This window comes from Athene cunicularia, assembly GCF_003259725.1.
Source record: "Athene cunicularia isolate RWA chromosome 2 unlocalized genomic scaffold, athCun1 chr2_part2, whole genome shotgun sequence".
In the NCBI taxonomy this organism is placed as follows: Eukaryota; Metazoa; Chordata; class Aves; order Strigiformes; family Strigidae; genus Athene; species Athene cunicularia.
Genome location: NW_020799096.1, coordinates 2,102,190 through 2,126,577, shown reverse-complemented (window position 1 = coordinate 2,126,577; position 24,388 = coordinate 2,102,190). Strand labels below are relative to the sequence as shown.

At 38.7% G+C, this 24,388-nt stretch overlaps 1 protein-coding gene across 2 annotated transcripts in view; it reads right to left on the bottom strand.

Moving 5' to 3' along the window:
• Positions 1 to 24,388, bottom strand: part of CNTNAP2 (contactin associated protein like 2) — a 1,177,736-nt gene that overhangs the window by 387,478 nt on the left and 765,870 nt on the right. For both annotated transcript variants that reach the window (XM_026844012.1, XM_026844013.1), the window contains exon 11: positions 23,524 to 23,630. In XM_026844012.1, the coding sequence (XP_026699813.1) occupies positions 23,524 to 23,630 (107 nt within the window). The remainder of the gene's footprint in view (positions 1 to 23,523; positions 23,631 to 24,388) is intronic.

Here is a 24,388-nt window from a genome sequence, read left to right as displayed (position 1 = left end):
ATCTTCAGCCGGGGTTGCTCACCACAAGCGTCACCACTAAATTTCAGGTATTTGCAGCTAGGATGCCCCTGTAGAATTAGGCTGCCTTGATGAGAAAAAGCACAGCAAGTAGCACTTGAAATAAAAGATAAGGCTCTAATAAGATAAAGCTGTGAGACCTTCAGGGCTCCTAGCCCTCCCAACCCAGGAAGCAGCCAGCCACAGCTGCTCACAGCATGCTCACCTTGACACGCCAGGGCAGCAAGAAATGCCAGCACACGCAGCTACCTGCGATGCCGAGTTTCCGTGCCCAGTTTCCGTGAACTTGGAAACTGCGCCTGAACGTGTCTGTAACTGCAATGAGGTCTGTGTCTAGGAAGAAAACTTGAGTTTCTGAATGAGTTGCAGCTTTATGCACATCTTAAATATGAGGTGTACGTAAAAAGATTCAACTGGAGATTTAAAGTTGCTTTGGGAAAGATTTTGTCTTTGTTTGTTTGGAAATGGATTTACTGCGATGTTAAAGAAATTCCTGAATTCTTTCTGAAGAAATACAATTCTAGACTCAGTTAGGCTACACTCAAATACAACCAAATGACTTGCATTCAGGAAAAGCTAAGAAATAACATAGTGTCCAAATGTGACATACAATATTGCCTGATTATTAATGACAATGGAAATCAGAAAATCTGCACTTCCTGGGCTTTATCTATAACAGAAAATCTGAGTAAACTAGAACCTCTAAAGCCACATGAGTAATATTTACATTTTGCATGTTCATGTTGCATCTGAGAGAATATAATTTCATCCTGTTTTTAAGGAAATGTTTCTATACATGAACAGCCACTCAGAAAAACATTCATTTTTTACATATAAATGCAACTAGACAATTGCAAAATTTCACTGTAAATAAGAGAATTAAAGAATATTGGAAGGTACCATGAAAAAGTCTACCAAATCGCGGCTGTACATGACACAGCACATACTTTAGACATTTTTACAGTTGCAGTAAGACCAAGATCAAGCACTACTTCTCAGCCATAACTAGGTTACATCCACAGCCAGAAGTTGAATTGAGCTACTGCAGTCCCAAAAGCACAAGCAAGCACACCCCCTGGCATCTTCACACATCTTCAGAGTGAAACTGAGATCTGACTTTTTTTCTGGGATACAATCAAGGGGCCCTTGGTTTGCTCTCACAACTGGCTAGGATAAACACATGAATCCTGAGCTCAAAACTTTATCCTTCCGCTGTGGCCACCTGAGATAAGTAAGAGCCTATCACATACTGCACAACTATTTTACTCATGGCAGTTCAAATAGAAGTTATCTTAAGCCTAGGGGTTTAGTTCCGTTACTCTTAACATCACATTAAATAAGTACTACATTTTTCTACAAGACGTTCCGGGAAAAGGTAGTTCAATTGTTCAAATTACATTTTGAGCAATAATTGCAAAAAAAGCAGATTCTTTTTCGTGATCATAATTAGTGTAACAGCAGAATCACATGGCTGGGATGAACCTCGAAAATAATCTAATCCACCTCCCAAAAAGCTCAATTACATCCATGTATCATTCCTGACATATTCCTGTTCAAAATCTCCCATGACGTAAATCCCTCAACACGCTGAGGCAGCCTAGAGCTCCACCAACCCTTCAGCATCAGCATTTCTCCCACTCTCTCTATATTGTGAAGCTGCTCTGCCGCAATTTAAACTAATCATTTCTTTCTATCCACCATAAATTTAGCTTATTGTACTCCTTCTTGCAGTCACCTTTTGTCTATTTGCAGATATGAATCTTGTATCTACATTAAAAAGGTTATGTTTGCTCATGATGGCCATAGGTTGTCTTTTTATAGGTGTTAAATTGCTCTTTCTGCTCTGCTCTGGACTCTCCAATTTTTTCATGAAGCTCGGCATACAAAAGTAGACAATGCCCAGCGCAGCAGGATTAATTTGCACATCCCACACGTTATGCTTCTGTTAATTCATCCTGAAATAGTGCTTTCCTTATTCACAGAGGCATATGCAATGAACTACAAGGTAAATAAGCCAGCAATAAAGACCAATTCTACAGAACTGAACAAAAACCTAAACCAAATCAGCATATTTCCTCAACCTCTGCTTCTACAGTTGGTTAACCCCTCCTAAAATACCTTCCCAATGCTTATATATATAATATATAATATATATTTATATATTTATAAATATAAATATATATATAATATATATTTAAATATATATTTTTATATATATACAAAATTAAAGACTACTCTAATTTTGTATATATGAAATATATATTTAAATATATATTATATATAAATAAAAAATATTATATAAAAGCACACATACACAATGGTGGAGGATTTTTTATTATTAATTAGGAAGGTGAAGCAACAGAAGGAATTTTGGTGCTTTACGTCTGGACTAGTGTACATTTCTGTCCACTGCTGCACAGGCTGTCATGCCGCTAAACCTTTCCAACAGCAAAGCTCCTTCGTGACTGAGCACAAACCTTCCTGCTGCCATTGATCTAAGCTTCAGCCTTCTCAAAGCTCTGAAGTTATGGATTGCCACCTTCCCAGCTGCTATATCCTTCTGACTCCTACTGTGAGCTAATGAACTTATAAAGGATTCTCATTATTAGTGCAATATTCAAATATGCCCCGTAGAAAAAGAAAGGAAATTAAAAAGCAGAAAAAAATAAAAACAGTAAGATGTGGAAATTTGCCGGATTTGTGTCGACTTTAGGATCATTTATGTCAGTGATAAACAAGACAATTACCATTGTGGTAACAAAGGGAAAAAGTAGAGTGGTTGCCTTCAGAATAAGAAAGAGAGCACAAGTTCATTTGCCACTGGGATAATAAAGAAAATTACTGCTATGGGGGTGAAAACTGTAATTTCATGTACCACATAGTAGTGCAACCCAGATATTTGCTATGAATACAGAAGAAAACCATCCTATTTATGGCAAAACCAAAGGTGCTTCTATTCCTCTCTCAACTTCTTTCCTTCTTTGCTCTAGGCTGGGGGAGGAGGGCAGGGACAAATGAATTTAAATCCAAAAGGCTGATCAAAGATGGATTTTTAAACAAATTTAGCAGTGATTTTAAATTAGAAGGCATAGATTAGGCAATTAGCATCCTTGTAACAGTGTCAGCCTACAGACATCACAAGAAAGAAGTATAATTAGATACCAATTTTTAACAAGGTGCTTTTGAGAATTAAGTCATTTAAGGATACACAAACACTATTTAAAGAAAAAAAAAAACAACCCACTACATTCTATCATGTTTTTTTTTGTGGCTGAAATAAACACTGTTCAGGATAAAAACATCTGAACGGGAGAACTGCAAGGCATGCCAAACATCTTCATGTAAGGCACACTTTCATTTTAAATCTGGATGGTTTGGCACATTTGTGTAACTGTAATGCATTACTGGGCACTGCATCTGAGGGAGAAGACTGTCAAAGAAACTCTTAAATATTCACTGTGCTTGTGCTGGTCTTACACTGGTTCCAGCCCCAGAAAGCTTCAGAGTTGCCTGGAGCTTGTTTGAGCCTTCTCCAGCTGGGGAACCACAGGAACACTGCCAGTATCTTGCCCCCTTCTTGCCTGCTATCCCTCTCTTCCATGCAAAAAGCTTTAAGGTTGGTACAAAAACTAAGCTGAAAAATCCATACTCCTAAAGAAAAAGTGTGATTTCTACTCCCACTTTCTTTGTATTGCCAGGACAATGGAAGAGAGGAGCCAAGGTACAAGCCTGGATTTACACTTGCCCAGCTGTATAGCATAAATGCTTGGTTGCATTCCAAAGTGTGCCAATACACAAATGAAAACCTCAGCAAATTATACAAGGGCTACATTATTAATGTACATTAATTATACAAGGGAGACAACTCCAGAAAATTTAGGTCAAAAGTTACAGATATATCTGGAAACTTATTTTAATACAAGATGTCTGTAAGTGGCTACAAATAGAAAAACCACAGACTAAACTCAAGGATTTTTCCCCACCAACTTCATGACGGTTCTTTCCTGCCCTGGATATCACAGCATTTGATCTGTCTGAAGACCTGAACTTCCTCATCAGTGTTAAATAATGCTCAGCTACACGAAGAGATATTCTCATTCCACAGCTTTAAAAGAGATTATAGTGTCAGTATTTGTTTATTCATGAATATTAGTAATCCCAAAATGCAATACTCCCATGCTCATTTATAGGACTGTAATTAAGTTTTATTTTTATAGGCATCAACAGCTGTGGAAATGGTTGTGTCCTGCCCCTTTCCTCCCCACCCCAGTTCCTCAAACATTTTTGTATCTGAACCTATCATAACCTGCAATCCTGTAAAGGAAAATGTGGTATCTTGTTTGGCTGTACTTACTCAATACAAACTTCCTTAAGTTATTAAAAAAAATACTGGTCAAGTAGGAATACCTTAAACCTTACCTTAAAAGCTTATGTTTGAAAAAACACAAACCACATCAACAAACAGTAACTAACCTACAAAACAATTGCTATACACAGCAGACTTACAGACAACCAAATAATGGGTTTTCCAGAGGAGCTGAGCACTTGTTTCCACCAACAGAAAAGAACTAAAACATTATGAAAACAAATGCTCATACAGCATTTACATTATCTCAATCAAAATGTCCTCTATCAACATGACACCAATTTAGAACCAATGCATCATCTTTGTCATTTCCATTAATTGCTAAGCAACTCGCAATGCCAACAGAATTCAACTTTTTAAGCTGTCATAAAAATGTCAGCAGAAACATCTGTTCCACGTCCACTTTTTTTCATGTTTTTTTTCTCCAGTACTTTCTGTTGGGGATGATCGTGTCCTGGCAACTTACTGGAAATCATTTTCACATCTTTTTCACATAATGGATGAGCTGTGAAATTAGTAACATGTTAGATGGGTACCTTGGAGGTTGCCCTTTTGGCATGCACTCTCTTTCATTGGTATCTGTTTTGATAGCAGCACTGTAGAGTATTTATTCTGGCTATTTAGTGAGGGGATGAGAAGATGGGGAAAGTGTCAGGTTCTGTGAAAAAAACCCATCGCACACCCACAGACGAGCTTAGAGATGCAATGACTGGGGAGAAGTCCAAATAGTACCCTGCCAGGCTGCTCCCAGGTCCATCGCAAGAGCCATGAACTCATCCAAGGCCCATCTGCACAGAGCCCAGAGAGGGACCCAAACCAAGGACTTCGAAACAACAAACAACTTGTCTGAGCTGTCCCAGTGCAGCCTCAGGCACAGTGTCTGGGCATGGAGCCCACCACCATGAGTTACTGGGAGCAGCTTTCCCCAGCACCTCTCAGACTAATGGGGCTGCTGCCTAGGGCTGGGACACATTATGGGATATATGGGAAACATAGCTCAGGATTGCACAAGACATGGGATGTTTGGGGGTAGAACCAAAGGCGGGAAAAGGGACAGAGTTAGGTAATTCGGAGGACGAGGAATCATGGAAAAAAAAGAGGGATAAGTGTACATTTACCTCGTTGTGCCTCACCCTTGATCACCACAACCTCTCCTGCCTTCTTATTAAATTCCTTTCTAACTCGTGAGGGTGAGGGGCTCTCAATTCCCTGTGCACGTGTGTGTATGGGGGTGTGGGTGCCGGCAGCTGGGGTCAGACCACAGGTTGGGGGGCCCCTGTGGTGCCAGCCACTGGAGAAAGTGCAGGTTGTGTGAGTGTGTGATGGCTAGTGAAGATCAGTCTGGACTAGCTAGCAAGCAGGTGAAGTGGCTTAGGAGCAAGCAGGGGTCAGTGGGTCTCTAAGGATCAAGTCTGGATGTGAAAGCATCTGGGTGTCTCTAGGTCTGAAAGCAAAGCAGCATCAGCTGTGGGGACCCACAAAGTCCTGGCCAGCTCTGGGTGTGTAAGCGTGCAATGGTCTGTACCAGTAACTGCAGCGGAACTGCTGCCTCAGGGGTTGCATGCCCAGGTAAGAGACACTGAGGAGACTGGGACCAAAGGCCAGGTACTGAGCAGACTGAGTGCCAGAGCCCTGCTGCTGGAGGGATTCACCTCATACATATGTACATATATGCCTTCTATGGACCTTCACCCTGCTCAGCCAGAGCGGGCAGGGTGATGCTGTTGGTGCTGTCCATGTTTGTGTGAGTGTACTGAGTGTCTGTGATCTGTGTATATATATATATATATATATATATATATATATATATAAAAATAGTGTATACGTGTGCCTGCAGCATCACATCACCTCTTTTGTGTTGTTCGATCTGGCATGATATGTTTCCTTCCAATGGAAGGTATCGCACAGCATATGCAATTGAAACAGCTTCCTAGCTCAGAATACAGGACTTATCTCCTGTAGCCACTTCCCCTTTTATTTATTGTTGTAATTAACTTCTTAGAGCCCTAAATCTGTGGGTTGTACTCAGCTACACTGATATTCAACACATCTCCCTTCTCTGTGATCAGTAACATACCACTTGACAAGTAGTTCAAGTGATCAAGACCTGGATGAAGCTCCCAGCTTCTGTCCAGCAGAGCTTTTTAATCTGCAGAGTGTGTTTGATGATGGTCATCCAAACTGCTGAAGGAAAACAAATACAAAGACCAGGCGAAGAGGAAAAAAATCAGAGCAGATGATTAGAGAAAGAAAGATAAAAGGAGGAAACAAACTGTTGAGGTTGATAGGCAAGCACAAAGAAATTGAGAAACATGAAAATGGGGAAACCAGAAGTGGGTTTGAAAAGGAGACATAGTTAGGAATTTCAGAAAGGCATAACAAGTCCTTGTAGCTCAGTTAGTCTGAGCATGAATCTGAGAAATGCACAGATATTTGTGGTGCTCTGAAGCAGCAGTGGCAGATATGAAAAAAAAAATTAAAAAGGAAGTGACAAACAGCACAGTATGCTTTCTTCTACGTTTTAGAGCATCTACTAGCTCCTTCTAAACCTAAAAGTATATGGAAAATATAACATATAAAATAGAGCAACCACAGACAGAAGAAAATGTAATCTAAAATTTGATAAACAAGTGATTAGGCTATTAGGGAATATGGATGTGATAAATGAGTTAAAGTAAAAGCTACATAGGGATGCACAGGCTTAAAAATTTGCAAGATGAGATTCAAAGAAAGACTGTATGGTTCCAGTAAAATAAAATTAATAGTGCTAGATGTACAGCTAAGTACCTAAGTACATGTGAGTAGTACAGCTAAGAGAAAATGAAGAATTTAAAACTACATCAACATGTTTAAGTACTTCTACTAACATCAGCACAAACTGTATGTATGAAACAGTAGCATCTTCCATGTTTTTGTAGTTAGCTAGACATAAACATTCCTAGAGGATTCCTCAGGCTTCAGTAAAATATTTTAGTAGTTCCAGCAACTTGTCATTACTTCTGCTAAAAGACTTGTCTAGACAAGGTAACTATTAGCCATCTAACGCAAGGTGAAATTTTAAAGCAACAATTATGAAGTATGACTGATACTGAACACCTACTTCTGCTACCAGATTTTGGTCCTACAACTCGCACTGTTTTGTCTCCTATTTAAATTACAGCACATTGGGAAGGAGAGTAAAACTCAAAAAACCACCAGAGTAAAAATACAAAAAAAATTACGGCTCTTGCCCCTGAGTGAAAAGGGTCAATGTGGACTATTGATTCCTAAGGCATGTAGAACTGCCAAAAACTTCCACTGGAAAGAAGCTTGAGTATGCTGGAAAAATTAAACTAATTATGTTTGAGAAAGGCAGCATCCATAAACAAGAAACAAGCTGTATAAAAAAAAAATACCATTTGGAAAATATATTGTCCATAGAGAAGTGTTGTAAGAGGACTGGCAATAATTATTCTCTATACTCATTTACTACTGGAGCCATACACCTACTACCATAAAGATAAGCATTGTCATACTAGTTATTAAGGCAAATTATAGCATACAGAGCACAAGAAATATCTCAGGGTTTCACTCCATCAGAAATGCCTATTTACTCCACACAAACCACAGAAAACAGTGTTACAGAGCAAACACAGCAGTAAGGAACCGAGCTGCCATGTTTTGTTACCGTTTCCATGAATTTCCATGTTTTGGCTTTCTTTATCTTTGCTCTCCATTTTCATCCATGAGTGCAAGAGTTCCCATGGCTTCAGCTTATGACAAAAGAATACTACTACACTCTTTCAGAGCTGTCAGCCAAGCCAAGCCTTTAATCTCATAAGCAGAGGAACAATGCAATAGTCTCTTTCATTGCTTTCAGACACAAAACAAGCACATCCCCGAAACTACACTTTTGCCCCTGGATGAAACCAACTAAGCTACCTCAAAGAGTCACCTTTAATGAAGTAAAATGTCCCCTTGTAGGGGACATCTGCCTAAGACAACTCAGCAGGGTTCTACCCCAAGCAGCCCACTGCAAATAGGGGCTCCACTGCTTCTCCTCCAATCTCAGGATTAAGTCTGAATTGCTCTATATCATTTTGCACTTTGAAGGCCACATTCTAGAAATGATGAATGGCTTCCACTAAAGCAAGCTTGGAAATTCAGTTCTCAGACACTTTGGGGTAACTGGCCACCAGTCTTACACCCGGAATATGACAGAGTTGATTGCAAAGCCTTTGCTTTTCCCAGCAGATTATCTAGGGCCAGCAAAGCCCTTTTTATGCCCCTCTCATCCAGTCATACACACAGGCAGAAGCACAAAGATCTTTGGGAGTCTGCTTTTCCCACTGTATTTCTACCTGCAGTATATCTTAAACATTCATACAACAAGACCACAAAACCCAACACTATTATGAAGCAGTAACTGGAGGTGGTTAGCAGTTTTTGAAAGATCATCCTCCCTTCCAGGAAAAACTGTGGTGTTACAGGAAACCAAGGAAACGTTCCATAATTTTCTTGAATAGTTTGCTTTTCAAAATAAGTTTTTGAATTAAAACATTAGCTCACCAACATTTAGCATGTTTCCATGTGCTAGATGATAAATGAGGGCCTGATTTTATATTGATCAAATGTTTTCATTAAAATTCTGCAATGAAAAGGGATTATTTATTTTTCAAAGCTTTCTTCTCATTTTTTCAAATAGCTCTTCTGCTTCTAATGTTTTTCATAAGTCTCAAAGGACTTACAAAAAGCATCATTATTCCTATTGTATGAAAGAGGAAAAAAAAAAAAAACAAACCAAGAAAAATCCACACAAGTGAGAGAAATAACTCATACCAAAATTACATCACTGGGAAATGCTAACCAAAAGGACGGAATCTAGTATGCTAATTCTCAATCTACAGTCCTATCATACTGCCTTCCACATACATGATAATTCATTACAAATGAATGGCTGGATGGTTGCACTCAAAGAGTTGTGATCAATGGCTCAGTGTCCAAGTGGAGAGCGGTGACAAGTGCTGTTCCTCAGGGGCTGGTGTTGGGGCCAGCGCTGTTTAACAGTGGCATAGACAGTGGGACTGAGCGCACCCTCAGCAAATTCACTGATGATACCAAGCTGTGTGGTGTGGGTGACACACTGGAGGGAAGGGCTGTGCCATCCAGAGGGACCTGGACAGGCTGGAGAGGAGGGACGTGTGAACCTCATGGAGTTCAACAAGGCCAAGGGCAAGGTCCTGCAAGGACTTGTGAGGGAGGTGAGACACTGGCACATGTTTCCCAGAGCAGCTGTGGCTGCCCCCTCCCTGGCAGTGTTCAAGGCCAGGCTGGACGGGGCTTTGGGCAACCTGGGCTAGTGGAAGGTGTCCCTGTCCATGGCAGGGGGCTTGGAATTGGATGGTCTTTAAGGTTCCTTCCAACCTAAACCAGTCTAGGATTCTATGATTCTGAATGTAGAATTTATGAAATCATTCTACACTGGGTAATGCATATAGGAATGCTACAAACCCTAGATAATGTCTGGTTACCTGTTGGTACATGCTGTCCTTTTAATGGCAAGCATAATTAAATGCCAGTATGTTTCCCTATTTTGACTTTAAAAAAAGCCTTAAAAAAAATTTGCATGTGGAGAGAGAAAAATGTCTGCATGTATATCTCCAGAAGTTCTCATTACTTTGACTACTGTGCATCTTTACAATTGATCTTTGCATTAAATTTCATTCTTTCACATATGTGAGAAAGACAGAATTACAGTGACTTCAAACCGTGTTTCTAATGGCTGTCAATGGGATTTTAGTATCAGCACCATTTAATGTTTGGGTTTCGGGGTTTTTTTTCAGTTAAATTGTTTTAACAGTGAGGTAAGCAATATGCTAGGTTGTCTTAATGGAAAAGTTTAAGAAAACGCTAATTAATTTTGAAGTCTTTTACATGCAGAGTCCTTTTCATGCTATGATTAATACTGACTTCAGTTTTACAGCATACATAAGCTGTGTTAAAGTTATCTATTCTTAATTACATGTTGTCTTTTAATTGTCCCCTGGAAATAGTATTTGGTTGTGCATTCTGAGTAACAATAGAGTTTACAGTTGCCTGCAAAAACCGATTCATCTAATACCTAAGTTTTCCCATACACAGGCTGCAACTGAGGCATGTTGCTTGGTTAGTTTTAAATGTGTTAAATAGGTCTGTTGAATTCAGGGACTCAAAATGTTCTGAATTAGACTCTGATTTCATACTGTTACTGCACTGGACCCCAAATATATTTCCCCCACCTAGTGGAAATTTAGCTTAAAATCTTACAACATTTGATTCTAATTTAGAGCTACATATAATATGCCCAAATGTACAAACAGGTAAAACCTGAAGCCCAATTTCAGCTCTTACATGGCCTCTCTCTCACACTTTATCTGATGGTAATTTTCAACTGATTTGTTTAAATTTCAACATAATTACTGCTCGTTGACTATTCATATTCTGCTTTGCATCCCAATGTTCATTTTCTCCACTTAACCTTCACAAAATAGTACTGATGCTATTGTTCATTTTGGAACTACAGCCCTTTCTGTCCTGAACATAGACTCCATCCATTTACTTACAATAAAAATGCAAGTTGCTTCCAATTTATTACACATTCTGAATTTCATAAACACCTGGTGCAGAGCAGTTTTCACCTCAGCAGATAATAAATTAGTAGCAGCATAAGTAACTACAGCACTGAAACTAAGAACAAGTGGAGTTTTTTTAAAAATAAATATTGGAGTACAAAGAACTGCACATCCCCAAACTCAAAAAGATATTAACAAAGTACAAAGCTTTTCTTATCCCAGTTTTGCAGGAAGAGCTCAGAAATGCAGCAATTTAGGGCTTATGTGTTTCACATGAAAAATTACATTAAGATCTCAGAGTAAACCAAACAACTTCAACCTCATTTTGAAATTACAGTTTAATTAGAAAAGCAGTAATTTAATAATAGTCTGCAACCTTAGAAAAGAAATGCATTGTGTTAAATCCTTTGAAAATATGTAATAAAAAAATAGAAGGTGAATCCACAAATCCATAAATTATGATGACATTTCCTTTGAAAATCATTATTGGAAAAGAGATTAGCCTCTTTAGCATATTGATTATATGATCCTTTTAATAAACTTCTGTAAACAAAAATAGTTTCTTTATAAACAGGCTTTGAGAATCTCTATTCTCAACAGCAGAGGCAAACATCTCAGAAATGAGGTTTTGCAGAGCATGTATCTAATTTGAACATTTGATTAGTTCAGATACAAAGTATGGGAAAGGAAAAGAATAAATTGATACCAACATCACTGGCTGAGAACAATCAGTTGATGAAAGTGTTTGCTCAGAGGATGCCAAGAGCAGATGAGACAAATGCCTTTATCCAGAGATTTTAGAAATTCTATCTTCCTTTTTTTCCCTATTAGTCCAAGACTAGCATTGCTCAGATAAACATCCAGACTGCTGAGCTTGATGACAGTATTATTTACCTCCTGGAATCTACTTAATTTAGGTCACAAATACAGTCTTAAAGAAGGGGTGCTCAAGGAGCAATTCAGAAGCCCACAGCCTTCATCAGGGACACCCAAGTATCAGCTCAGAAGAGAATGAGGTAGAAGGGAGAGGAACTGTACTCCCTTTCTTACAGCAACTAGTAAAAAATTTAAGTGCTAAAAGAGTTGATCACCCTTTTCTCATTACTCACCCCAGCGTTACATTCATAAATATTTTCCCCAGTTCCAGCTTTTTCAAGCCCAGTAATTCTGTCAAAACCACTCTTACTGTTTATCCAAACTCACTTTCCTCAGAGCAACTTCACAGTTCAACCCCCTCCAGAGCTCCTCACCCCCAGTAGTACATCCCACACCAGCTGCTGCCCTGCATCCGCCCAAATGAGGCATCTCCAACACATGAGGACAGGGGGAATGGGAACAACTCAAGTTTTGCCCTACTGAAAGCTCCTCTTTCACATTTTCAAAACTCAGCAGCTTGGGTTTGCAGTGTTATTCCTTCTTTCATATAATTCAAACAACCTGACTTTAATGAGCAAGGCTAATGGGCATTGCAAAGCCCCTCTGCACATCTTAAAATGCCAGCTTTCCACTACAGACACACAGCCCAGTATGTTCATATGTTGCTCAGTTTACTTATGGAAATTCTCAGTTTGTTACTGTGAATTCAGTGCAAGATCTGGCAGTCATGTGTAAAACATTCAGTTGTATGGGCTGCTCAACCTCAGTAAAATCAGATGCTTGTCCCCTTCTGTAGCATCTATCACGATGCTGCTTTCCACAGAAGGACCAATTCTGGAATCCAAGATTTGTTCATGCAAGATGCTCCTTACTAAAGCATCACATTTCACTGGCAAACATTCAGAATGTCAAGGCCATAGTTTCTAGCAGCCCTGCAGGCAAATCCCCACAGGACAACTGAAGGGGAGACAGTTTTGTGTCAAGCCTTCTCAAAATACAAGACTTTTCTGAGTAGGCTCTATCTTCCACTTGAAGTGTATTAAAAAGCAGTGTTCTTCCTGTCTTTTGAGCAGACTATTCTTTCACAAGAATGTCTTATATAATACAGTTTCTGAGCACAAGAGTATTTATAGTTCTTCCATATCTTCACAATGGAGAAAATCATGTAAGAAATATGTTTATATGCTTAAGCTCTGAAAGATTATGTGGAAAGGATTTGGTAAATCCTTGCACACACAAGGACAACACTTTAAATGCTAAAAAATTAATTTGCTTTGGACTTAAGGGTCGAATAAAGTGGGAACACAGTATTAAACCCACACAGATATGATGTGCCCATCAACTTAGCTGAAATTATCAAATCTGTAATTATAGAAAATTTATTACCTATTCAAAAATAGTATCTTGTGTCTTCTCCCCCCCTTCTTTTAACGATTGAGAACTAAATTTCAAAAAATAGAAGTGTCCTTTTATTAGTAGTACTGGGTGCATAACCCTGGCATACTGGGAATTTTCCCCTTTAGTTATATAAAATCACCATAATTTCTAAATCACATTAAAAGTCCCCATAATTTGTCTGATAGCCTGGTGTGACATAAATGATAAGTCTTTCCTAAATATTTTACTACATATTTTACACAAGAAATCAAAACAAATTTAACATCAGAAACTTGTTTAAAAAAAGTAATACCATTTCACTGCGAAAAAGAAACTTACACTGAGTGGGTTTTAAAAACTTCTAAGGAACATTTTGAGTGTTCAAAGCCTGAAAGCAACCAATAATAAGAACAATAACAGTTATGCACAGAGATGCACAAGTCAGAGAAATAGGCATATCTAGCTGGAGAGAATTTTCGGAGGTATCATATCTGTGACTCTCTGTCACTCTCTGACTGAAGCTTTTTCCTACAGAGTTTGCACATGAAATGCAAATTTATAAGGTTCACTCATTATCTTATCAACATCCAAGTAACAAGAACAGAGAACTAAAGAAAGAAGAGGGAAGCAACAGTTTTTAATTTACTGATTCAGAATAGATTTTAATTGGTGTTTTTAATAGGGATCTGCTTTTCCTTATAAAACTAACAAGGCTCAGTGATGACAGGACTGGAAGTTATTAGCCTGGCTGTAATAAAACTGCCACGGAAGTTAATGAGAGCTCTCAACAAATAACAAGAGTAGAGCTAAATGCTGGGTTTTGTGGTGGGTTGCAGAGTGTGATTTCTTATCCAAGTGACTAGTTCAAATAGAGTCTCTCCTGACAGAGGACAAAAGCCATTCCTCACCATGGACTGTTTAGTGAGCTATGCAAGACGTGTTAGGGGTTTCAGTCTATAAACGGGAGGCATGCCTGCTCTCACACACAAAGGCCACTGCTTGTATGGCTGGTTTTAAATAAACTGCTGAGATTACAATGACAGTGGAGAAGTCAGAATTTGCACTGATGTGGAGGCTCATCTGAGACAAACTGAGGTACTGCTCATGTTGCCAGTGGCAATATGATTGATCCTCCTAGGACTTGCTGACAAGATCTTGTGTGCTGTGACCATGCCTGGAGATCCACTCTGTGGTCTCATACAGTAGCTAGACCAACAGATGTAATTTGCTTTGAAAAAGTTAGACATATGGGAGTTCCAAGGATGAGAGACGTTAAGGAGTGAAGTGTGTTTTCTGAAAAGGAAACGAGCAAGTAGCAGGAGAATCCCAGGACAATGTTTCTTACTAAACATTAAAAGTGGCAAGCAACGTAGATGTGCACGCAAACCCAGTGTAAATATGTCCTGGGCTGACAGTGGGAGTAACACCATTTGATCTTCAAACTCTTGAAGAACATAACACTAGTCTGGCACAGCATAACTCACTGCAGCGTCCAGGAACACTGTGCAGAGGAAGCAATGCTTTAAAGCTAGCATCTCTGTACATTTTTAAGTTGTATCTGTAATACATTGCTCCCTCCACTTCTCTGGAATCTAAGCAGAATGCTAAGTTAAAAAAAAAAAAAAAAGACAAATCTTCAGACATTTGTGCATGTATTATGTCTTTTTAGGAAGCAGCAGGAGCTGTTCTGCAAGGGAGATGAGTCAGGAGCTGCAGCCGACCCCTGCGCAGGCTGTGCCCTCTCTGACAGGGTACCGTCTCACAACCCTGCTGTCCCCAGGCTGGGTCAGGGCAGGGCTGACAGCCCAGGAGACCATCAGGCAAGGTGAGACAACAGACCAGGGGCAGGGACAGAAGGAGAACAGGGCTGGGCACAAGGCTGCCCACAGAAGACCTGAGGACAGGACAGTGAGCCCCCCAAACCCACGGGCAGATAGGGTGGGGAGTGGACCCAGTTGTGCTATGGGCGGTTAAGGCCCAGTAGTGCTCTCAGGGTCCTCAGCCTCTGCTGTACAAAACCTTATCACCTGCCTGACCTATCCAGTCAAGCCTTCAAGCACTACTTCTTTAAATCCCAAGACATCAAAGGAGACATTCACCAGCGAGGCACCTACTGGTTTATTAAAAATCCAAATGGAAAGTGACTGGTAGGAAATATGCTGAGGAAACAGCCAAATCCAAGACTAACTCAGCAATCCAACAGAGTAATTTTAAATGGAACAAGAAGAATTTGGATGTCTTGCTATATATGTGACAGAGACTTTGCTATGATTTTTTTTCCTGTTACCATTTATGGGGAGAATTTTGTAAATGGGGGATTTCTCAAATCCTAAATTTGAAAATATTTATAATACCATTTGGAAGGACATTCTGTGGAAGCTCATGTGCATCTTAGAAATATTTGCGCTTGACGTAACAGATATTCTTCACTACCAGGAATTACATCTGTAAATTGAGGGCCAAAAAGTCAAATGGCACCCTACAATTTTCGTCATCATCATCCATAAAAAAAAAGTATAAACTGTGTTTGATTACTTCATCTCATAGGAAAAAAACTAAATGAAGGGTCTAAAAAAGAAGACATCCATGTTAATATGCACCCAAACTTTAGTAGGTTCCTTGGGAGCAAACGATGTGAAAGAAAACTAATCACTGGAGGTTTCTTTGAGGATCTGAATAAAAGCTAACATGTGGAAAGCCCAGCCAGCATAAACACCTTTTACTCACTCTTTCAGCAAGCCAGCAAACATTCTTTAGGCATCTTGGATGCGAACAGATGATTCATCTCTTTATCACCCAGTGAGCTAGGATGTTCATCCATCCCACACTTTCCTGAAAAACTTCAACTCTTCTTGAAAGACTGCTCAAATTTCACTTCAGTATCTTTCTTTGGGAAGTTACACCCTAGTCTTTTTTTCAATATTTTTTTTTTTTTTTTTTAAATTAAGTTTACTTTTCCGATTTTAAGGAGAGTTCTTAAGGAACAGTATAGGAACATTACCTTTAAAATGTACTAGGAAACAGGGTTCTCCCCAATGTTATCCTCTTGGATACATTTTTATTTGAGTATTCTTTCTTAAGGTAGAGCTGTATAAACATAGAGTTAGGTTTTACGCACAGGTCCTGAAAACAATTCTAGTTTTGATGTTGAAGGTTGAATATTGTACTTGAAACATAAAACCAGTTTTTATCAGCATCAAATCCTTAATGACATAATGCCAAGTCTCTTTCTGAGCACAGATAAGACAACTCTAGTCTACAGCTGGTAGTACTGACCACCAAATTACTATGCCTTTTCTACACTGACCTGAGAGTTAATCATCAAAGAGTGTGATATACTGAGGAAAGATACTAACAGAGGTTTTGCTAGGTATAGCAAGGTCAGTTCAGCTGCACTGGAAGTTATGGGGGTAGGAAATTACTCTCTCTTTACCTTAGGAATGGAATGGAATGGAATGGAATGGAATAGAATAGAATAGAATAGAATAGAATAGAATAGAATAGAATAGAATAGAATAGAATAGAATAGAATAGGATAGAATAGGATAGGATAGGATGGATAGGATAGGATAGGATAGGATAGGATAGGATAGGATAGGATAGGATAGGATAGGATAGGATAGGATAGGATAGGATAGGATAGGATAGGTATTCTGGGTACCAGGGAGAAGAGCTCAGCACCTCCCTCTGCTCTTCCCCTCCCCAGGCAGCTGCAGAGAGCAGTGAGGTCGCCCCTCAGCCTCCTCCTCTCCAAACCAGACAAACCCAGAGCCCTCAGCCACTCCTCACAGGACATGTCTCCAGACCCTTCACCAGTTTTGGTGCCCTCCTCTGAGTGCATTCAAGTACTTTCATGTTCTTTTTAAATGGTGGGGCCCAGAGCCGCACATAGTACTCAAGGTGGGACCCCACCAATGCTGAACACAGCAGGATAATCCCCTCTTTTGACCATCTGGTTTTGCTGTGTTTAATACACCCCAGGATGCAGTTTGCCCTTGTCTGTCAGGACACACTTCTGTTCAGCCAGTTTTTCATCCTGTGCACCATGTGCACTACTGTGCATCCTGTGCACTACCTGCTCATGTCACAATTGGACAAATTGTCCAGAAGGATGCTGTGAGGCACAGTATCAAAAGTCATACTGAAATCCATAAAAACTACACCCACTGCCTTCCCTTTATCCTAGTGAAGGTGATTATTCTGCTGCTGCCTGGTGGTGCTCTGGCTGCCTGTATATTCTATTGAGAATGATTAGTGTATTTATGTGTCCATAGTTGTGTAATCTAATTCATGAGAAACTGAACAACCTTACTCTTAGTAGACAGTCTGTTTTATTTCACTCAGATTAGGCTAAACAAGTAAAACAGCCTGCAACACTGCTTATTTTTAATCATAGCAGACACATTTTTCTGTAAAAGTATTTTTCTATTCTTTACTCACACTTTCCCTTTTCTTCTCTTAAACTGTATGAAAGGAAAAAGCTTCAATATGAGATTTATTTTTCCTGGTCAAATAATGCATTAATATGCCTGTGAAACTGCAAGGCCTTTGCCTTTATTAACAAATCTGTTTGAGATCAGAAAAAATTACCATGTTGATCTTGAACTACCCCAGTCTCCAGTGAAGTGGAAAACCATGCTTTGCTTGTGTGGGATGACTATACCTCTGTACAGCTTCTTTTTTTTTTTTTTTTTTTTTTTTTTTTTTCCCCTAAAGTAAAGTTCAGAGCATATTTTTGCCAAATTATTATTTGCTTTCTTGCTATGGAACTATTTCCCAAATTGCTGACAGGAAAATATCACTGCCATGCCATCCTTTCTTATCTAGACTCTAAATGTAGAAAGTCCAGTGTTTCAAGTGTTTCCTTATTTATGGAAATACAGGAAAATCAGTTATTATAAACTGATTGATGGAGGTCTTGCTATAGATCACAGTCTATGCAGACTAAATTTGGGGTTCTGATTACCGATATTGGTAATAATAAGGAATCCAAATTATCATGGCTTTTACAATGTGTGCAACAGAAATGTTTTGTACTCAAAGTGTGCTTCTAGATACTATTAAACTCATTATTAAAGCAATATTTCATTTTAGGGAGAAGGTCAATATTCCTGGAAAAAAAAATATCAATGCCCATTAGACTTCTAGTGACACAATGTTATTTATCATTTCAAGAGAAGATTAGTGCTTTATTCCTCATTAACTTTGAATTACGTTTCAAAATATAGGGTAACATTTATTCACAACAAGCTATGAGGAGACAAAGCCAGAGAATTCAGAAGTCGAGGTCCATTATATGGAAACTAAGAATCACCACATTGTTTCAAATACTTGTTTTGAAAAAACTTACAGCACATTGTCAACTTAAAACCATAAAACCTGTGTATGTTCTTTTGCAACTGAGTTGCATTCTCTGTATATTCTGGCGCAATTAATGACTCTTTTAGTGACAAGCGTATGTAAGGCTGTATTTCTCCTACTGCTTTTACAGAACTAGCAGGCAACAGATTGTGAGCTGGATGTTAGTCCCTACTATGGAACAACTGAAGATTTATAAGCAAACACTTTCATGTCCAATATTCTTGAAGGAATGGAGGTTGGACACTAAAAGTATGGACAGTGCTTGTTTGAAGGTGAAATTAAAGAAGAATAGAACTTTTCTCTCATAAGAGTTAAAAATCAATATAATTAAGATTAATCTTTTAAGTACAAATTGGATTTTTTTTGTTACTGGAAATCATTAGGAGAAGGCAAATATGATCAAATATGTTCTTCTGGCTTTTTCCTAAATCTAACAAAGTTTGTGCAGGAAGTTGTAGTTAAATCCATCATAGTAATGGTAAACTCTGCAAGTCCTTTATTGCATTTCTCTTACATGCAGATTCTAGAGAAAGTGTGCATTGAGCTATATATTAAAAAAGACAAAGAAGCTTGAATGATCATTATTTATCCTGATACATGATTTGTAAATTTATACCACTCTGTTTTAGAGAGGCTGTAAACAGCAGGAAGCACATCAGAGCCTAATACTAGATGTATAACTACACAAAGTGCAGCAGAGAGGTGTTACCTGAAGATCATGATGGAGATGAGAAGTAATAAGGAAAATGAGCTCCTGTTCTCAAAGGCTTCAGGAACCTATTTACTAATAGACTCTGGAAAAATACTGCTCTAAGACCTCTGCACGGCAGGTCAGCCTTTGGTAGACTGTAAAGGTTAATTAATTGGGGATTAAAATATAGCTGATACAATAAAGATAGTAAGGATGATAGTTACTCTTAATCGTAACCCTAATAATTCATTTAAAAATAATTTTGTGACTGTTTCATCACTGTAAATCATTATTTTTAAGTAAATACATTCATTTATCTTTTAGTCTTGTCTAATGATAAAATTGATGGTTTAGCCTGGTATTTGCCAGGCCACAGCGTTTCCATGGAAAACAAGTATCTGTTCGCCAAAGAAATCTGCCACATGTCTAGGATATTTACCATGCAATGAGAGATACAGCTTTCCAGTAGTTTTGGTTAATTCACCATTGAGCTCCAGGGACCCAGTTGTGGCAGGACAAAACAAATGATTGTGGAGCAGGGACATCTTTTTCTGTGAATGTCAGCTTAAGTCTCTGACAAGTAATAAGATGGTGGACACAAGAGGTTGGAGATTTTGGTGTGTCTTTGAAAGATGAAGAGACTTCTTGTAACAGTGTCCTATTCCAAAAAGCAAATTATTTCATGATCTTAAAATGGCAAATATGCATAATTATTTACACAACTGGAGAGATAAGAATTAAAGTTGTTATTTTGTATTCATTTATTTGAAACTTTTCCCTCTGTAACTGTTTTCAGTTTACAGTTTCTACTATGTCTCAACCCCAGAATATGTATTTCTCCATCTCTCCAGACTAACTGTTGTTTTCACTATCATACTATAAATATATTATGACTAGACCTATGTGAAACAAAGCCATTTTGATTCACAAGGATTTCATGCAAACATTTTTCTCTGTTTCACTTCAAGGAGTTAATCTCTTGAGTTTGTCTTTGAATTTGAACTTCAAAGGAACCTAAAACCATGTTCTGAAATTCAGTCAAGGCTGCAAAGCCTTGCCTTGTTTCAGGTAAAAAGCTCAGGAAAGTGTTGAATTCCCTGACCAAAGCAAAATCAATTCACTGAAAAAAATCTTCAGTAACACAGAAATATCTTGTTCCTTTAAGTTCAGCAAAACTGGAACTTATTGAAATCACCAGCTATGGTATTACAATTGCCACTCATGTAGTCCTGTCTCCAACCTCTTTGAGAAATACTCACACAAACATACATTGAGAAAAGAAATACATATTTTACTACAGAGTATAATACAATTTGCTTGGTAAAATAATCTTACATTTAAGTAAAACAGTACTGAACAAGTGCCATCTGCACTTAAACACTTCCCTACTCCACAGAATTATGACATCTGGTAAATTTTATGGCCTTTCATACAACCTGCAATGCTGTTTAAAATTGCTTGCAGCTATTTTCATACCACATACCATTTATCATTCCAACTCCCCTCCTTCCCCAGCACCTCCTCTATACTGCTACTGCCACAAACAACAGAACTCAAAAGCAAAAAGCAGCACGACAAGCACATCTGAGCACACTGCATGTGTAGGAGAGGACAGTTCGGATCAGTATCATCATAGCAGAGCTGAGGCCCCACACCTCAGGAGAGTATAACTACAACCTTTGGCAAGCTTCAACAACTCCCCTCATTATTTGCAGCTATAACTAATACCGGAACATGCTCTTGTAAATACTGATAGTTATTGCCTGCTCAATAAAGGCAGATAAGGTTGTCTCAGTCTATAGCTTGACGCTCTTAATGTGTGGCTTTCTCTCATTTTTATGCCATTAAATTCTATACTCTAGAAAGGCATAAGACTTCACATATTCTGACAAGATATCTATTCAGTGAATAACTTTCTGTTCACCCTCATTTTGTAAGAAAGAAGACTTCTAAAAGTATAGCGACACCCATAGTAAAAACAAAAATTATGTTCTTTAAACACCAAAAAGAAACAAAACAAAAGTTTAGCTGTCTAAGTTAGCAACTTTGCCTGAATTTAAAAAGCAAATATTTTTGAACGATGTGTCTCCCAATGACCTGGACAGCTGTAACCCCATATACTTAATCCATTCCATAGCTAAAGACGGGACAATATACTCCAAAGCCCTCTTTTGATACCGCAGTGCGGTAGTGCCTTTTATTTGCCTTATTGCACTGTTTTCTCCACAAAAGGCAGGTGAAAATCCTATTACAAGGAATGTTCACAGCTCTTTGGATTATTACTTCTTTCCTTTGTAATAAATGTGATTTCAGAAAAACGATGACATCCATTTGTCCTTGTTACTTCTCTTTGTGACTCAAGAAGGCTAAACTCTGTTAGGTTATATCTTAAAAGCTCACCTGCACACCCATAAAGAAGCTCAGTCGGACAATGGCAGGAGGGGGAGCCCAAAAAATACTCTGCTGGGCCATTCAGTGTCCAGGCACCAGAAACCGTGTGGTCTGGGACCCAGAGTAAGCCACTGAGTGCCTGAGCTGAGCTGCTGGAGGGATCCACCGTGTGTGGATATGGATGCTCACTGTTCTCGCTGGTGGACATGTATCCTGCTCCTCCAGAGGTCAGCAGGATGAGGCCATCGGTGCTGTGTTCACGTGCGTGCTCCGTCTGTGATCCTATGGCCAGCCATGTATACGTGGTGTATATGGGCTCTTACGGGCACATGCACACCAGGAATGCATTTATGGCCTTGCTACTGGTTGGACCTTGGGGAATGCAGCTCTGGTGGGCTGTTGAATCCAACATGATACAGTTTCTTCTAGCAGCTTATACTTATTTTTGGAGGCTCACTAGTTAAAATGTACCTACCTAACTGAGCTTCTATCCCTGCATTTCTGCAGTTAAGAATCTTAACAGACTATCGCATTCATAGGAATCATATTTTCCAAGTAGCTGTAATAGATCAGCCAAAGCCCTAATATTATACTTTCAGACAGAAATGATTTTTTTTTCTTTATTTCAATGAAATACTACATCACTGTAAATTCTGTGTTTCGTTTCCAAAGATTAGATGCAACCATGTCACTACTATGCACATTCGCTCTTGGTAGAAAGAGGGATGACCATGAAATTCCCCCCCCCCCGGCATTGGTACTTTAAATATCTCTGTTTAATAAACATTCATTTGCCGTTTAACTCTTTCAGCTTTACCAGTTCAGTAGCTAGACCATGGAGAACTTCGCAATTCAATACATATATATATATATATATATATATATATATGTATATGTATTAATAGTTAATATATAAAATAGATTCCCTCTTACATTAATACAATGTTTAAAAATAGAACATATTTTTTAAATCTAGACAACCGTGAATTGACAAAATTTTCTCATTGATTTGGATTTTTTTGTTTAAAAACTAAAGAATTCTGCAATTACCTTTGTAAAATTTTACACAGCTGTAGTTATGGTAAAGTAATATAAATTTATATCTCTACAAACGCTTCCCTCAATTTTAACTTTTCACCTGTTCAGAAGCATTTTTACTCTCCCTTCAATATTAAGAGGTTGTTTGCTAAAGAAAAAATGGAGAAAAGTAAGGACTGGATATGTTTTCTCCATCTTCTAGCTATTTTAGAATGCACTTCACAGATGAAAATCCCACTTTTAGCATATGAGAGAAGGGGCAGATGACATATACCACTGACTCAGCATACATTATTCAGAATCTATAAAAAGAGCAACTGTACTTTTTTCTCTTCTTTCTGTGCTTTAATAGTGTAGGGCATGTGGAGTTCATAGGAAATATTCTTATTTGAGAAACTCATAAAAAGAGGTAAATAATTTTATTTTAGAATGGTAAATTATCATTATAGAAACACATCAAGTTTAGCAACCTGAACCAGCATCTCTCTAGGAGTGGTCAGCAGCTCTCCCCCACTGCTTAAGACAGATCTATTGTGTCCGTTTGAAACTCTAGTGTGTAATTGCTGAGAATGTGTTTGCTCAGTACACCCAACTAACAGAGCTGTACTGCTTTGGACTCCTGCATGATGCAGCACAGTGCTGTATAAACACCTCTCTATATAGATAAGGTGGAATATGATTAAACCAACACCTCCTTTCAGAAAAGTTTTTAGGATCTTTAACAACCGGAGAGGAACACTGACTCGTTATCTCAACAAAAAGACATCAGTGTCTTCCCTACTCCATTGCAAGTTTGAAACCGCAGAATGGCTTACAGTTATGACAAGTGGCGCCACTGTATCCAGTTCCATCACAAGTGCACTTGAAGCTGTCCCACGTCTGGGTGCATTTGCCATCGTGTTCACAGTGATTGGGCACACATCTGTCAGGATGAGATGCAAAGACAGAAAGAAAAACCTAAATGAGCATCAAGATTTACACACAGTTAAATTACGAGCTGCCCGAGCAGTGTATCATGTCCCTGACTGGTAATTAATCCTTGTTATTTCAGGCAGATTAACAGAATTTATATCTCAACACACAACTGCACAAAAGATGATTCATTGAGGCTCTGTTGCAGCCCTTTTACACACAGAAAAAAAAGTGCGATAAAGGTGGAATACATTCACCCATCATAAATTAGGGTTCTAAGCTGTGTATGACTGGCACTTAGCTGTCAAAACAAAAAGAACATCACAAGTCACACCTCCTCCTGCTGTGCAGGTGGTGTCATGCCTCAAGGACTCCAGTCCCACAACTGACCGGGTTAAAGAAAGAATGCCAGTGAGTTGCTATTTATCTTTCTGTTGCCAGCAATGGGATAAAGTGGAGGCAAACTGCCTGCTGGCTAGGATGGAAATTACTAATGCTGCATTATTAAAACAAATAATAGACCAGTATAATAAAAGCTGTAAAAGTTTTTTCTTCACAGGGATTCGTGGCAAGTGTTGTCCACCTTTTTGCCTCCCACCTGCTTTTCTTCTCCAACTACACTGTTACTGAAGAGTGGAAAGAACGCCAAAGAAAATGTGGAACAGCAAGAAACAAAGTTATAGCAGAACATAAATTTATTGTTTGCAACATTACCAAAATGTGATTTTGAAGATTTGAGTTTGGCCAGTTTCTTTTCTATCAAAGATA